Source organism: Canis lupus, chromosome 4, assembly GCF_003254725.2.
Source record: "Canis lupus dingo isolate Sandy chromosome 4, ASM325472v2, whole genome shotgun sequence".
Taxonomy (NCBI): Eukaryota; Metazoa; Chordata; class Mammalia; order Carnivora; family Canidae; genus Canis; species Canis lupus.
In genome coordinates this window covers 39,543,390-39,559,625 of record NC_064246.1, presented here as the reverse complement: position 1 = coordinate 39,559,625, position 16,236 = coordinate 39,543,390, and the positions used below count along the sequence as shown (strand labels likewise).

At 51.8% G+C, this 16,236-nt stretch overlaps 1 protein-coding gene across 1 annotated transcript; it reads right to left on the bottom strand.

Annotated features, from left to right (window-relative positions):
- Positions 1-1,018: 1,018 nt before the first annotated feature.
- STC2 (stanniocalcin 2) lies at positions 1,019-15,173 on the bottom strand. The gene is made up of 4 exons (XM_025434737.3): positions 13,872-15,173; positions 11,642-11,784; positions 8,936-9,147; positions 1,019-4,589 (listed from the first exon to the last, which is right to left on the bottom strand). Exons 1-4 carry the CDS (start codon positions 14,020-14,022, stop codon positions 4,187-4,189), a joined length of 909 nt encoding a protein of 302 aa, XP_025290522.3. The 5' UTR covers positions 14,023-15,173; the 3' UTR covers positions 1,019-4,186.
- Positions 15,174-16,236: the final 1,063 nt, after the last annotated feature.

Below are 16,236 nucleotides of genomic sequence, written 5' to 3'. Positions count from 1 at the left end.
TCCTTTCTGTTCTAAAGCAGAGCTCCTCGGAGGTGCTATAAATATAAGAGTATAATTATTCTTTCTCTTAGCCTGTGTAAAATAGGAATAATACTGATTGGTTTAAATTAAGAATAAATCAAATGTGGAGATTCTAAGCCCAAAGTGGGGGAAAGCAGGTGGGCTTAGTCACTGATCTGGGTTTGGGTGCAGACCCCCTGCTCATTAGCCACATTGTTTGCTTTGGGACAGCTGCTTTACCTTTCCCTAGCTCAGTTTCTTCACCTGTAAAATGGGGATGATATCCACTACTTGTAGGATGTAGTCAAGGTGAGATGATGTATATGAAATGCATAGCATGGTGCCCAGTGCATAGCGGGTACACCAATGGTGTGCACACTGTGGGAAATGAGGGACTCCAGTGCTGTTTTGCTGCTGTGAGGATGAATTGGGGAGGAGGCAGTGAGCTTCCCTGCCAGTGTCAAGCCACTGAGCTGTCATGCTGGTGGCATCTGCCACAAGCTCAGTCTGAAAGAAAGGGGAGGCTACAGGGAGCCACAGGGGAGACTCATGGGTGAGACCAGAGGGATGTCCCTAATGGCTGGAGGGCTGGCACCCCCAGGCAGGTTGCATGGAGTTCATTTTCTTCTTTGTCTTGGTGACTCAGGCAGTGTTTTGGACAGAGTCCCTCCAATGGAGGAGAAACCCAGGAGGGTCATCTTCACCTGGTTTCCCTCCCTGTAAACTGAGCATCCAGTAATTTTTTTTAAAAGATTTTATTTATTTATTCATGAGAGACACACAGAGAGAGGCAGAGACATAGACAGAAGCAGGTTTCCTCAGGGAGCCTGATGCAGGACTCAATCCCTGGGATCACGACCTGAGCCAGAGGCAGATGCTCAACCACTGAGCCACCCAGGCATCCCAGCATCCAGCATTTTAAATGGACTCAAACACTCACTTGCTCACAGCCATTCATTCCCTCTATGCATTGACTGTCCAAAGCGCTCCCAGACAATAATGCTACTCCAGGGAAAGCTGTTTATTTAAAATCTTTATTAATGATGGGAGAAAAATAATGCCATGTGACAATGTTCAGGTCCTGCTGCCTAAATCCATAACAGAAACAGACATTATGACTGAGCAAGCTCACGTGGTGCCAATTCTGAGATCAGATGAGGTTGTTCTTCCTTAGGAAATGGGCTCTGGTAGCATTGTTTTTCCATGTTGTTCTAGCAAAGCCTTTTATTTGGTTCAAGTTTAAATTTCTGTGTGTGTATGTGTGTCTAAGTATGACTACAGCTCTGGGCTGGTGTTTTCCATTTATTTGGTTTCAGGTGTCAGCATTTTGCTGTACTAGGTCAGTCCTCTCCTTTCAGAATAACAGGGCTATTTATTGATACAAAGGAGAGGTGTTCAGTCATCTTGTTAAGATGCAAAGCTCAAAATAAACACCGTATCTTTATTTGGAAATCCACATCCTTCCTTAAAGGAAGGCTCATGAGTAAATTTGTATGAAGTATGAAGCCCAAGTTGAATGTCTATTTTTAATTACTACTTTGCTTACATTTTAGATTGTACAAATGCCTCTGTCGACTCTTACAGGAATTTGGACTGTACTCCGTTTTGAGCCAAAGAACCTTAGCAATAAATACTATTGTATACTTCAAAACATGAAGAACCAGAATGAAATGAGATCTACCTGACTTTTGTTAAGCAACACACTAGTGGTATGAAAAATATACAACAGAGATCAGCGAAGGGGTTCAAATGAACATTGTAAGCAATTTGATGCCTCAGGGGAAAACACTGAGATAATAAATACAAATGACAAATATTTACAATAGAAGCAACAAATGGCACATCAGTAGGCGAACACATAAAACATTTACACTGAGGAAAATATAAAAGTGATGCCTTTCACACATCCAGCCCAGGAGCCAGTGAACAAATGAACAGCTGACCCAGCAACGCGGGAGAATGTTATTGCTTCAGCTTTTGAGTGATGTAAGTAAAACAGTCAACGTGCTGCAGTGGCCCATGGCATGAGACAGCCATGGTTTACGTTCGGTTCCCATGGCAGAGCCTGACACACCGGTCCTCCTCCCCCCGAGGGCAGAGCTGGATTAAGTGCACCATCTTTTCTGCTTTCTGCAGCTCCAGCTCTTTCTAGGTGCTTCTTCCAGCATTTGTCTTCTTTTCCCCTACACCCAAATGGTTTCTTTCTAATGTGGATCACAAAAGATTGGGGAGATGAGCTTCCAGCACCATGTCCTGGCGCTGATGAGATTGGATGTGGGGTATATAAATACTAGCTGGGCTTTGGGTAAGGGCATTCCCTGGAACAAAGTATTTTAGAGTAGATAAATTCAGCTTCTTTATCTCTCGCCTCAGGTTGCTTTGAGGGAGAGCTATAAGCTGATATAAATGGAGGATGCTTACTTTTTTTTGCCAACTCACTAGAATGGGGGTCAGAAAACTCAGGCCCAAGAGCCAGATCCAGGTGGGCACCTATTAAATACAGTTTTACTGGAGCAAAGCCAAGCCTGTTTGTCACACGTTGTCTATGTATGCCTGCTTTCATGCTGCAGCGGCAGAGTTGACTACTTGTGTCTGAAACCACATGATCCGCCAAACGGAAGACAGTGTAGTTTACATCTGGACCTTTAGAGAAAAAGTTTGCTGACCTCTGCTCTAGGAGGAACTGGCCCAGAACACACCTGTCTACTCCTTGTAATACTGGCCTTCTATTTGAGTACTGGCTGCAAGAAAGGATAAGCTTTAATGTGATAACCTAGTAGGAAGGAAAGAAAGAAAGAAAAGGCCTCACTGTGGAACATTCTGAACAACCACAAAACCCTACCGCTGACCCTTTGTGACAATCCTGTTGCTCTGTGCCTTGGATTTTTAGTCTTGTCCCTCCTGCCTTTCCTTTGTCCACTCTGACTCCTTTCTTCGTTGCTACATTTCCAATCTGGATCTGGAAAAAAATCCTGTTCCTCAGTGCTTCCTGGCAGTCCCCTCCATTTATGTAAGAGGTCAGCTTTCCCTGCTGGAAATCACAGCCATCTTTGCTCCCTTCTCCCCCTTTCCATCAGGCACACTGAGAAGCCACATTTCCAACTTGGCTTTGCCACATCAGGTGCCTCACTTTATCGATCTTGGCTGAGCGTCAAAGTGAGGTAACAAAATGCCAAAGAAAATCTGTCAAATATACTCCTCATGTGTGCCTTTTCCTGCAGGGGTGTGGTTTGCCCTGAGTGGCTATGAGCCCATGCCAGGCAGGCAGGCAGGCAGATGTATGGCTCCATTGCTCTTTGATTCCTTTTAAAATAGCACTCAAAAGAAAAAAAAAATCAGCCCCAAAAGATGGGCTGTTATTTCTTTTTCCTTTGAGCTGGTTTTAATGACCCAGTTGCTTTGTTTGAAAGCCATTTATTTAGACGACAGGTATATATGTAGATGTAACTGGATAAATAAAAAAGTGAAGTAGAGATTCAAAGCAGTGGTTAATATACAGACACACAGGGGCCACTCCCTTGGACCGGTCCCACCCCCTCCCCCGATGGAACAATGGCTCAGAAATTACACTTAGAACCCTTGCCCTCCCCATCAAGCAGCTCCAAACCTCCAGGTCCCAGGCAAGAAACTGAACTTCCTTTTGGCACCAAGCACCCACACAGCCCCCGTCTCCGCTCCACCCTTCTGTCTCCCAGCGCGGTGTTCACGTTCACTCCTGCACCCGAGTCCCGCCACCCTCCCTCCGCCAGGGCGGCACCAGAAGCCTCGGCCCGGCCCGCCTGGGGCCCAGCACCACGGGTGCGTCCCGCCTGCCGACCCCTGCCCTTCTCGCCGGCCCACCTCCCCCCGCAGCAGAGCAGCAGGGCACGCTGCAGGCCGCGGTCGCTCTGCGGATGGAAAGAAGACAGAGTTGCAAGGCCAAGGCGGCCGCGTGGCGATCGCACTTGAGGATGTGCAAGAGTGGAGCCCCCCTGGGGAACAGCCGGGAACAGCTGAGACCTGCCGCTGCCTAGGCCGTCTCTGCCTCACCTGTTCATTCTGCTAGCACACACCTTCATCCAGTCCGCAATCCCCACCAAATCCTGCGTGTGACATCCCCCCTCTTTAATGGCAAATGTTTTGGAATGTCCATAGAGAAGAAAATGGACGGCGTGGAGGAAAGATTTCCCGGCCAGGCCTTTTTGTTTCACCTCCGGATATCGGAATACTCGGAGGGTTCCTCCTCCCACTCGCTGCTTCCAGAAGTTCCCTGGCCCCCTTGGCCGACCGCCCTGCCCCGGGCATGTGCGTTCAGGTGGCTTTTGCTACCTCCCTCGCCCTTGGTGCCTCGGCCTGTCTCCCAACTACTGGGCTCTGAGACGTGGTGACCTGCCTCCCCGTGGTGGGTCTTGGAGAGCTTGGCTCTGTCCACTTGGAGTTGGCGCTCAGGGGGTACCGTGGGGGGCCTCTGGATGGCTGAGGTGCAGAAGCTCAAGATGGAGCACAGGCTTCCCCAGTTCTGCTCACACTGAGCCTGAACACTGTGGGTGATGGCCTCCTTCACCTCCTCCCCACAGGTCAACAGCAGGTTCACCAGGTCCACGTAGGGTCTAGAGATTGGGAGCAGAGACAGAGGGAGAGAGAGATGGAGAATGGAACCAATCTTGACTGGGCCACAGAGAGCAGTGATGATACCAGGCAAGAGATACACCAGGTTGATGCCTGGCTTCAGTTTTTTTTTTTTTTTTTTTTTCTGGCTTCAGTTTTTAGTTGGGTGAAAGAGCTTTCTGGAATTACTTCCAGCCTTTATCCATAGCCTATGGAGTGCTGGCCTTAACCACTACTTACTACATGGCCATTACCTACCAGGCTCGGTGCCAGGCATTGGAGAGAGGCTGGTCCTAGAGCCTACCACCGGGAAAAGGGCCAGTGATTATTTACAGGTGCAGAGATAAAAGGAAGAACCTCTGGGGAAAGTGGGTGAGGATGCCGGGTTGGGTAGCTGTGCGAATGTTCAAAAGGAGTGCGGGAGAGCTCTGGGCATGCCTAGGATGTGCCATCTAGGAGGGTTTTAGTGGGAGGAGTAGTGAAGTGTCTTGGGGGCCAGTGGAATAATAGGCAAATGGCAAGGGTCTGAAATACCAAACGGAGGAGTCTTTTTGGGGGAGGAGTCTTTGCCAATGTTTCACGTGGCTAACCAGCATTCCCCAGCAGTCCTTGGCTAGCGAAGTTTCTGGATATAACTGACCATGAGCGTTGCAGCCCTGGGCCATCACCGTGAGCAGGGAAATCACTCTGGGACATGAGATCATTTATAAGAAGGAGCAAGACTTTTTTACTCTGTCAGCCTGGGCCACTTGGGTGGCTGCATGTTAGCCCACTTACTCTTCTCTTTGCGAGTTGGCAGTTGCTAGGCACGAAGCGCAGATTGTGTTTTAGGACTTGTGAAGTAGTTCACTGCCATTTTTATGAATTAGTCCTCAAGTTGTAGTTGAACTGTCCTCGTGTCATAGATGTAAAAATGGAGATGGCTGGGGGGGGGTGGTGCAGGGAGAGGAGAAAGTCGTTTTTGGAAGCTTCTGGGCTGGGAAGGCCTAGAGCTGGGCTGAGAGCAGAGAAGAGGAATGTTCTGGCTGATAGAGATCAAGCTGCCTTTTAAGGCCTACTTGATGCCTTTGGAGTCAGAGAGTCTGTGCATGGCTGATGGACAGGGTGCTTAAACTCTCTAAGACAGGCCCCTAACAGTGACAAGGACAGTGATAATACTTCTCGGGCTGAGACTGGGGGCCATGGGGTGACACAGAAGAAATGCCGCGTGCATATTTGTTTCCTTCCACCGTTTGACAACTAGCAACTGCCTGCCTCAGGGAGCTCTAGGTCATGGAGTCTATCTGCTACAGCAGCATCAGGATTTTAGTGCCTGATTTGTACCTGCCACCCTCTGAGGCTAGATGAGCAAATTGCAGGGGCTGAGAATCTGTCTTTCTGGGTCTAGCCTGATGGTCTTCTTTGAGTTTCTTTCCCCAGAGTAAGGTGAGGGGGCTTTCCTGGGAATGTATGGACTGCCTCCTGGCCTCCTTTGCCAGGGCAGTCTGCCTGCCAGATGAGCTCTCAGAACCCCAAGGCGGATCTGAGAAAGCTGGACTAGCCCACACTCTCTCCTGCCTTTGGCGCTGTCTCCCGAGGAGAAAGCTGCGAGCCATGGGGAGGGGTGTGTGTTAATCTAAGCCGTGTTTTGAGCTGGCATGGTGCCTTCTCAGGCTGCAAGCTCAGCCCGTGTCTAATGACAAAGCCCAGCTTTCTCAACTGGGTGTCAGCAAGGCTAAAAGATTTTTAAAAATACTTGGAGGGGGACGTGCCTGGAGGCTGCCAGCACCCAGTGACAGGGTGTGTGGTAGCCAAGGCAGTTGATATGGGGAAAGTGGGGCGGGAAGGAATGGAGGGAAGTGGAGAGTTTGAAGGGAGCCACTTTAACCAAACATGACTGTTTTGGGGTGGATAGGAATTGGGTTGAGGAATGGGGGGGATGTGGATTCTGGAGTGACTGTGATTTCTTCTTCTCTAAAGGGAAAAGCAAATTGGTTCTCATTTTCTTATCTGTGACCAATGCCACACATTCTTAAATGGTCTTCTTGATATTTGGGGACTGATGGGATCCTTTGTGCCAAAACAGTGAAGATAAAGAACAACTCCGTTAATTTGGCTTGAAGTTTGAGTTGGTGCACTGCATACTCACAGCTTCAGAAGGAAGGTAGTGGAGTTCAGTGGGGAGTGAGGTTAGGTGAGACCCACTGCCTAGAGGTGCTGGCTCAGCGAGAGGAAAGAAGACAGTGAGTGCTCTTAAAAGAGACCCATGCAAATGTACGGGGTGAGCCACCTGCATTCCCAGAGTGGGCTGGGGTGGAGGGCTATGTATTAATTCTAAATGATGTGAGAAGGCCTTTGGAAGTAAAAATCACATGGCCCATGGTCCATGGAGGAGGCACCAGAAAAGCAACAGGGCTTTAATGCTGGGGAGGGGCATAAGAACCTCCAAAACATTTGGTTTTCTCAAAGAGGACTTTTCTCTAATCTTAGAAAAGACAAAGTCTTCTTATACTCCACGAATGTAGTACTGACTTATAAACTCATGCCCTTCATCCATTTTTGAGGCCAACAAACTATCTAGAGTGGGTGACAGTGGACTGGGGAGTCTCTCAGCCATGGGGCATCTGCCTCTTCCAGGGGTGGCTCGAAGGAAGGGAATTTTATATTGCTTTCCTTGTGTAATGAGGGTGTATTTGAGAAAAGGGAGGAACTCCTGCTATATCTGGGGGCCAGTGAACCTTTAGCAGGTCTACTAGGGAGAGAGCCTGTCAGGAGCAAGGAGGTTTCTATTCCTGATAACCAGCACAGTCATATATATTGCCAGTTCCCAAGCTGGAAAGTAGGGATCACACCTCAGAGCCAGAACTTGAACCTCTTAGCTTCCCTTTCCTCCTCTCTTGGGTGGGGATAGTAGTCTCTACCTTGCTGCCCTGTTGGGAATGATAAATGAGATTGTCTGGGTAAAGTCCCTGGCCAAGGGCTTGGCCCACTCACAAAATGATAGCTAATATCATTATTATTGTTGTTGAAGCTGTTGCTCTGTTTCCAAACAGCTGTTTGGAAGAGTAATAACTATTTTATTGGGTATTAGTGTGACTAAGGAGAAGACAAGAGAGCTGCCTGCAGAGATTCATAGCAAATTTTAAAATTCACTGCACAGGGGGGTTTCAAGATACCTAGACTCTCATATCCTAGTGGAAAGTGGCGGGTGATGGTTGTAGTCCTCCGTGATCTAAGCACTGTGTGTATGTGTGGGGGGGTTGGGGGGGTAGGGAGGAGCCTGCTTAGTGGCATAGCTGGGGGAAGGCCATGGTACCAACTAAGGAGCAAGGTTTCCTAAGATTGTACTGATTTGGCCCAGTGAGTCACTGTGTGAAGACCAATGGTGCCATCAAGCTGGCAGGGACTCATATTGGTCTCTTAGCTAGTGGCCTGCTTCCTGCTCTCAAGTCTCTGAGGAAGGAGCCATCATGACCTACCGCCCATGCTTCATGTTAGGAGCAACTGAGTACCACACACTTTATCACTTTGCAAAGTTTAGGATCTTACAGATGGGATTTTTTTTGTTTTTTTTGTTTTTTTTAAGGAATAAGATGTCCTAGGCTTATACTAAATTGCAAATCTTTGGATAAGTAAGTTCGAATTTCCCCACTTTAGCAAAAAGGTGTTTAGCTGATTAAAATTTTTGACATTAATCTTAAGTTTTCTCTGGGAGGGTATTAATGTGTTAGAGGAGGTAAACTGGACCTTCTGAGGGAAAGGAGGGCCATGGAGGCAGGAAAAAAAGGCTATTGCTCTCAGCTTTTGGCATTTAAGCCTCTAGAGCCGGACTGCTTGGCTCCAAGCCTGGCTTTGCCTCTCATTGTTTGTATGACTTGTACTTCAGCGAATCTCAGTTTTGTGTTCTGTAAAATGGAGATGAGGATGGTACCTACCTGTACAGGGCTGCTATGAGGCTCTGGTAAAAGATTCATGTGGAGCACGGAGCATGATGCCTGGCACTGAGTAAATGCTCAACCAATGTTATTAGCTCTCAGCTGCCTGTTGGGGCACCAACACAGCCATTTGGAACACTCGGACCTGCTGGGATCTGGGCCCAGGGGAAGGTGAAGTGTATTTCTGAATCCTACACATTTCATGCTTTAGTAAAACATTTTCTGTTTCTGTTGCTTATGCTTTTGAAACCAATGGTGGAAATTTCTCTCACTTTTCCCGAAGGTCAGCAGGAAAGGGACTCCCAAGGGAGTCAGTGCAGCTTTCTGAGATAGACCGGAGACCAGCCTCCAAAAACAAGCCTCTCAAACTCCTCCAACACCAGCCTGTGCAGTGGGCCCCTCCTTCCCACGAGCCCCTGTGGGGCAGCACTCACTCATGCAGCAGTAAGTCCTTGAAGTGGATCATCTCCACCATGACCCGGGTGTTCTCCTGGGCAGCAGAGCACAGATCGTGTTTGAGGTAGCATTCCCGTTGTAACTGGAACACCATTTCCTTAATGGCTGGGCACTTCCGGCTTATGCAGCCAAATCGATGCCGCAGAGCATGGGCCTTACATTTCAAGGCATCTTTGATGAATGATTTGCCCTGAGAACAGAGAGGACAGAGGAGAGAAAGAAGGGGCAGAAAAGACAAGTCCTGGTTAGAGGCTCAGACATTTATCCCTCTTGGGCTTACACAGGATTTTTGTTTGACAACTGAGTCCCAAGGCCCTGCCTCAAACTGATGGTTGGTCCATGCAGGTGACAGGCTGATACTACATCAGGAGGTACATTGAGTGACATGATGCCTCTGGCATCTGGGCAAAAAGGATGTTACTTTAGGAGACTAACAAATCTGCCTCCTTCCTCCCCAGCTGCTGTACTGGTTTCCTTTGTCCTGGGGCTTCTGTGGCCATCTGTCCTCTAGGCAGCCCAGTGTTGGCTGCTTGGTGGCAACTTTTCTGGAACATGAGGGGAATCTGGCCAGATGTAAGTCCAGAACTCCCAGCAAGAGTTTTTCCCAACCAGAAGGTGCCTGCTTATCCAAGTCTCACATCATTGCTTTTTCCTCTGACTCCGCAAGTGACATCAAGACTGAGTGCTATCTGTGCCTCCTTCTTCTGCCTCACTGCCTCCCACCGCCCCCAACCCATACTCATGTCTCCTCCTATCCTTCAAGGAGGAGCATTCTTTTCCTTTTTGAAAACGATTCGACTCCTTTAAACTGTTAGGATTATTGCCTCTAAAAGGCCCGCCTGGCACACTGCCTGGCAGCATCTGGAGTCTGAACTGCCCAACTGACAGCCCTTCCCCCACACTCCCTGCCTCTGAGTGGCTAAGGCAGCCAGGCATACATCTGGCCCACAGTTCTCTTTCCTGGCAACCCCATTAGATTGTTCTTATCCTAGAAAGGAGACAGCTGTTGGTGGTGTGGAGGCAGGCTGGGGCTTTCGCTCCCTTATCAACCTCTCAGGACACAGAGGCATTGTGGGATACCTACTCAAGGATCCCTACATCCCCCATTACTATAGAAACAAGCTGTTGTTGGAGAGGTCACCCCTCTGTTTTTAGATAGGCCTGGAAGTAACTGAGTGGAGAAAGAAAATGGGCTTAGGTTGGAAGTGGGAAGCTAGCCAGCACATTTAATTCAGTTCTTCCTTTAGAAGCAACTGAAATGTCTACAGATAGTGTCTGGTCGCTGAAAACCACCTCCCAATGGCCCCTTTTGCTCAGATTTTCCAGGGGGAGCCAAATAAGATGGAAGGTAGGGCATGCCAGTTTATGAAGTAGTCACATGCTGGGAACCAGCTTAAGAGGGATGCTTCTCACTTGAGAACATACTCCTGTTGGTTGAGAGAAAAAAGAAGATAATTTATTCGAGGGCTGCAGCAAGAATTTGATATTCTTCCCTGACATCCTGTGGGGTCGCCCTGAGAAACACATCTTTCCTCCGGATTTCCTATTATGTTTCTTAATTCCAGTTAATCCAGAGGGATGCTTTATTAGGGAGCTTCGAGGAGTTCAAATGTTCTCCTCTTTCCTTCTCCGGTTTCTGTTTCCCCTCCTGCCACCCCACATCCTCTGCAGGGTAGGCTGCCAGCCCTGTCGCATCCCTCTCTGGTTCCCAGGCATTGCTTTGTCAGGCTCTCTACAGGATGTCAGTAGATGGTGATGGGTGGCATTCATAAGTCACACCATAACTGTTGGCCTCATCCAACGTATCCCCACTCCCCAACGAAATGGGAAAGGAAGTTGATGAGATAAAACAATACGGGGCTTTGTAATACATACATAGGCTGGGAGACCATGAAGAGGTGAGCCTAATGCCACCTGCCATATATCTGAATTGTCAGCACTGGAACCACAGGATGGCTTGTTAGGTTCTTGCCCTGCTCCAAGAAACAGCTAGGCTTTTTTCACTCTGTGACTCTGGGGTAGCTGGAGTGGGTCAGGCATTATTAAGAGGACTCTATAGAACAGGACTCATTCATGATTTTCAGGTTGGGAGAGGAGGGTGTGCTACTTAGGAGGAATAAGTCTGTTATTCTGGAGGCCCTGAATTATCCATGTTGCCTGCTTACATACCCATTGGAGATGATGTGTTTCTATGAAGTTTGTGTCTCATTTATTCTTCCGTAGTAGGTGAAAACAGGTCTTGGAATGTATAATTGGAGTCCCTATCCTTTCCTCACTCCAGACCTACTGTTTCTAATGGGATGGACCTTGCAGACTGAGTTCTCGGAGGCCAGACATAGTGTGTCTCCCCTTACAAGACGTTTATTATTTGTTATGACTTTTGTGTTCTCTGCTAAGAATCCTTAGATGATTGTTCTACTTGCTCTCCATCCCACTCTGCCTGTGTAGACACAGCTTAGGAGTGGAGAAGGATTTCACCTATATGACAGTTCTGTAGAGCAGAACCCCGTGAGTGGAGTGGGGAGAGACTGGTATCCTGCTGTCCACCAAAAATGTCTCTTGCAAATGCTAAAACATGCCACGAAGATCAGCTAAGGACACCTTAGCTTCACAAGTCCTTCCAATGAACATTTCAATCATGCTATGCCAACCTAAAACATTTTGTGCTCTATGTGTTTTTTTACCTGGGCATCAAATTTTCCAGCGTTGTGTAGAAAAGTCATGCAAATCCCATGTAAGCCTCGAATCTCACAAGAGTTGTTCTCGAAACATTCAAACACACCACACCCCACATCGCCAGCGTTGACCAAACAGTGTTGGATTTCCGCTAAAATGAGAATTACATACAAATATATACAAAATTCTCAGCCACGCTTGGGAATGCAGAGAGGCTGGCTGAAATAAAAGTTAGTAATGACTAAAAGTAAATTAAAAAAGATTAAGTTAGAAATGACTATTCCAGGATCTAAAAAGCCAGGGCAAGAAAATGTCATCATTCAATCTATTTATGAAAATGTCAGTATTGGTAAATACCGTATCTGTAAAGAAATCAGCCAAACCTACGTTTACAAAAATCACAATCAGAAGTTTGGTCTGTGCACTCCATTTTTCCTCTTCCCATCTTCTTCAAGTCTTTGTGGAAATACTTAGTTTGAAAGCAGAAGCTATTTCAGCTTTCTAAACCCACAGACACAAGTAAGATATTTTAAATGATTAGTTTGGTCTCCCCCTTCCGCACTTCATCAATTAAATACCCTTCTCTACTTGGAACCCAACGCTGCTGCTACTAAATCACAAGCATTTCCTTCCTGACCCCCAAATTCAAGCGTCCAAAAAGCAGTTTCAATTCAGCTTTATGATTCAACACCTAAAAATCAAAACAAAATTCCTATTAAGGCAGCGCCTCCAAACCATCAGCATTAAAAATACCAGGCTAGGGAAGCTGCGGTTGGGAGCAGGCTCGGGAATCGAGTCAGATGGGGGCTAGCCTGCGGAAACGCAATCGTCGAAGTTAGAGGCTCCTTTTAAATAGAGATCCAGTGTGAGATATCACTTAATCCCCTAGAAATTCCCGAGACCCAAGACTTGAGAGTTTGCTGCCCTCCTTCGCAGAAGGTGGCCCTAATTCATCTCTCCAAAAGGATAGACTGAGGGAGTTAACTGTCAGGCTGCCGCTTGCAATAGCCTCTCTCCTGCACGCCCCCCCCCACCCCATTTACAGATTTAAGCCAACCACAAAATTACATCAGAAAAGTATATTTTGGAAGAAGGGCGGGGTCCGAGTAGATAATCCTCATTCAGATTAAATCTACCGAGAGAATGAGGGGCGTGTATTTGTTGAGGTCACCAACTACCGAGAATCCCGTTCAGTTCTCAGGCACAGCACTGGAGAGGGGGAAGGGTGGGCGCAGGTCCTAGGATGAGCCCCGCGCCGGCTGGGGGCGCGAGCGCTGGCGCGTGGAGGCGGGAGGCTCCCGGATGATCCCACGCGCGGCCCCGGCGCGCCGGGCCGGAGCGCGCAGGGCCGCGGTTCCCTCGCTCCCGGCGTCCCTAATGGGCACTCGTGCATTCCTGCTCGTGCGGTGAGCGCACGCACGCTGGGTTTCAGGCCCCCAAATAAGGGGGAGGGGGGAGGCGCCGAGCGTAGGAGCTCTAGGCAGATTTTCTTTCTCTCCCAGGAGCTGGGCAAAGGGCCAGCCCCGTGCCCTGCACGCCTGGCTCTGCTCGGCAGCTTGCCGGCGAGCGGCGAGCCGGCGGAGCAGCAGCCGCGCACGGCTCGGGCCGTGCGTGTCACCATTTCTGCGCCTGCCGACCTGCTCTGGAGAGGGAAAAGGCGGCAGCACCTCAGAGGGACGCTTTGCGCCACCCCCCGACCCCTCCCCGGAAAGCAGTGCCCCGGAGCGGAAAGTTCGCAACGCAATCGGTCTCGCTTACAAAGTTCTCGGATGTCGGGCATCTTCTGAGGAGGGGGAACGCGGTCCTGTCGCAGCCCGCCGGCTGGGAAGAGAAGTTCTCCGGGCACGGGGCGCAGGCCGGCCCCGGGGACCCTCCTTGGCTCCCGCGGGCCGGCCGGGATGGAGCGCGGAGCTCTGAACCAGACCGGGGGCTCCGGGACCGGCACCGGCCCTGCCGGGCGCTGCCTCTTTTACCCTCGACCCCGGGGAGGACAGCAACAAGTCCTACCCCAGCCATTTCATCACCCTGCCAGCACGTGCGGATTCCCGGCGCGCGGAGCCGGGCGCCGACCGCGTCTCGCCTGGCCTCGAGCTTTCCTCGGCACGTCCCGCGCCACCCCAAGAGTTTGCGCGGCCCTAGGTGGGCTCTGGGTCCCGGGCTCTCGGCCCCGGGGCGCGCTGCGCGAGTGCACGGTGTCGTCCCCCAGCTGCTCCCCGCCGCGGGGGCGCTCGCACTTACCTGTGTTCTGCAGGGACAGGCGGCCTTTCTGCTGGGAGCCCCTGTCTTGGGGACCCTCCGGCGGGTTGGTGGCGTCGGTCCCCCGCGCCAGGTCGAAGGTGGCCAATACCAAAGCCAGGGTCACGAACTGGCCCAGCCGCTCAGCACACATGGTTCTTGGTGTAAACCTCCCGTCCGGAGACCTGGATTCTTTGTGTTCCCCTCCTCCTCTTCCTCCTCCTTGGCCGCTTCCCCTCCTCCTCCCACTCTTCCTCCTCGCTCGCCGTTTCCCTCCTCCTCGCGGCCGCAGCTCGGATAGAGGTTACCCAGCGCCCTCCCGTAGCTCTCTGGAGAGCATGTGACCAGGCCGTTAGCAGCGCCGCGAGTGCCGGGCAACGGCAGGGATGGTGCCTCAAATATCCCTGGAAGCTCTGGTGTCACTTGAATGAAGGAGTCGAGCAGGTGTTGTCCCAGCGGCTGGACCAATCCGAGACCCCGGCCCGTTTGACAACACGGCTGGGAGGCGGGGCCTGCGCCCAACTACTACGCGAGGAAGCGGAGCTCCGCGGGGGCGCCCCACAAAGTTGCCGGCCTGGCGGCGGCCGCGCGTTTGCGTGCGTGTATGAGTGTGTGTGAGCGGGTTTTCCAGGGCCATGGCCGAACGCACTTTAAAAAATAAAAGCGAATCCCAGCTCGGACTGCAGCTCGAGAAGGGCGGGAGGACACGGTCCGCGCCGGGACGGCGTTCCCCCCAAGCCCCCCGCCCCCGGGCCCTTGGCTCGCATCACACCCGCAACGTGCTGGGAAAGTTTCCTCTTTCTGTCCCTTGGAATTCAGTGAGCTCCTAAGCCCCGAGCCTCGACAGATTGGGAGTTTCCCGGGCACCGTGACGCTGGGGGCAAGCGGAGCACAAATGGGAATTCCTGGCTCTGTGACGCTTTGCATTTAGGAAAAACAAAACAAAAACAAAACCCTCTCAAACTGAGACGAGAGAAGCGTTAGACAGGACTTGGCCTGAGGAACTGCCCCATCTCCCTCCCGATTTGGTGGGCCGTGCAACACCTAGTGTGCCGGTTCCTCGCCCTTCCCCCAACCCAGACGGATTCCGGGCTGGGCCGCAGGGATCCAGGTGACCGACTGGACTTGCATCATTTCCAGGCGGCTGGCAGGGAGGCCCAGGCAGCCCGGAGGCAGCCCGCCGCGGCGCATCGCTGCCCCAGAGGTCCGAGCTTGAAAGGCAACTTTACGCGTCTCCAAACACACTCTTCCACCTTCCCAGGGCGCTACTCGCCGCCCCGCTCCGGGTTCCCTTTACACGCCAGTCATCGATGGACATGGGTAAAAAACCAAAACCAAAACCAACCCCCCAAGCCAAACCCAGGGGAATTCTCTCCATCTCTTCCTTCTTGTTGGAGCTTCCTCCCCAAGCCCGGCCGGACTCCATCGCCCCGGCCGCTCCCCTCCGCCCCCCAGTCGCCGGCCCGCGGAAGCTGGGAGAAAGTTGGGCGCCGCTCGGAGCGCCTCTTCCCCCGCTGTGTGTGTACGTGTGCACGCTCACGTCTCCCCGGCGCCGGGGCCGGGGCCGGGGCCGGGGACAGGAACTGCTCTGGGCACCGTCAGTCCGACGGCGCAGCTCCGGGGGCTCGCGCGGCTGGGGGGGCGGGGACCGGAGCGCCGCGGCCGAGCGCCCCGCCGCACGCACGCCCCGGCTCGGCCCGCCCTCGCCCCTCGCCCCTCCCCCGCCGGCCCCACCCTCCTCCCGGAGAGCAGGTGAGCTCGGGGCCGGCTCCCCCGCCGCCCCGCCGCCGCCCGCGCGCTCCGCGGTAAGGCGCCGGGAGCTTCCATCACCCTGTGCCCGCGGCGGCGCGGCCCTGGGTCTCTGCGGCGGGACGCACCGCGCGCCTCGTTGGGGCCGCCATGTGACAGCTGGGGGAGGGGGTGCGGCGACGCTGGGGCCAGGTCGCCCTCCGGCCGTCGCCGTTGGGCCTCCGCAGCTTCCTTCCCAGGGTCCTGGTAGCACTCGGGCGCAGGGAAGGCGGAGGCGGGAGGCCGGGGTGGCCGCCGCTGGCCACAGCTGTCCTGCGCTTCGCTTCGAGCGGCCCAGAGTCGGGAGTCCAAGAGGAGGGGGTGGGGAGGGCGCCTTGGGAGAGGGCAGCCCCCATCCCCGCCCGACCAATAAATGGTCACTTTGAAGGTTTCAGTCTGCAGCCCTGACAAGAAACCGAGCACCCATGCCCAGGATTACAATAACCATTACTTCTTGCAGCCTCTGATCTTTTGTGGAAGGAGGTGGGGTACAAGTACATTAAAATGGGTGGTTTGAATTTCCCACCCTGCTTTTGTTTGCATAGTTAACTTAGCTTCCTTTATTACTTTATGAAAAACA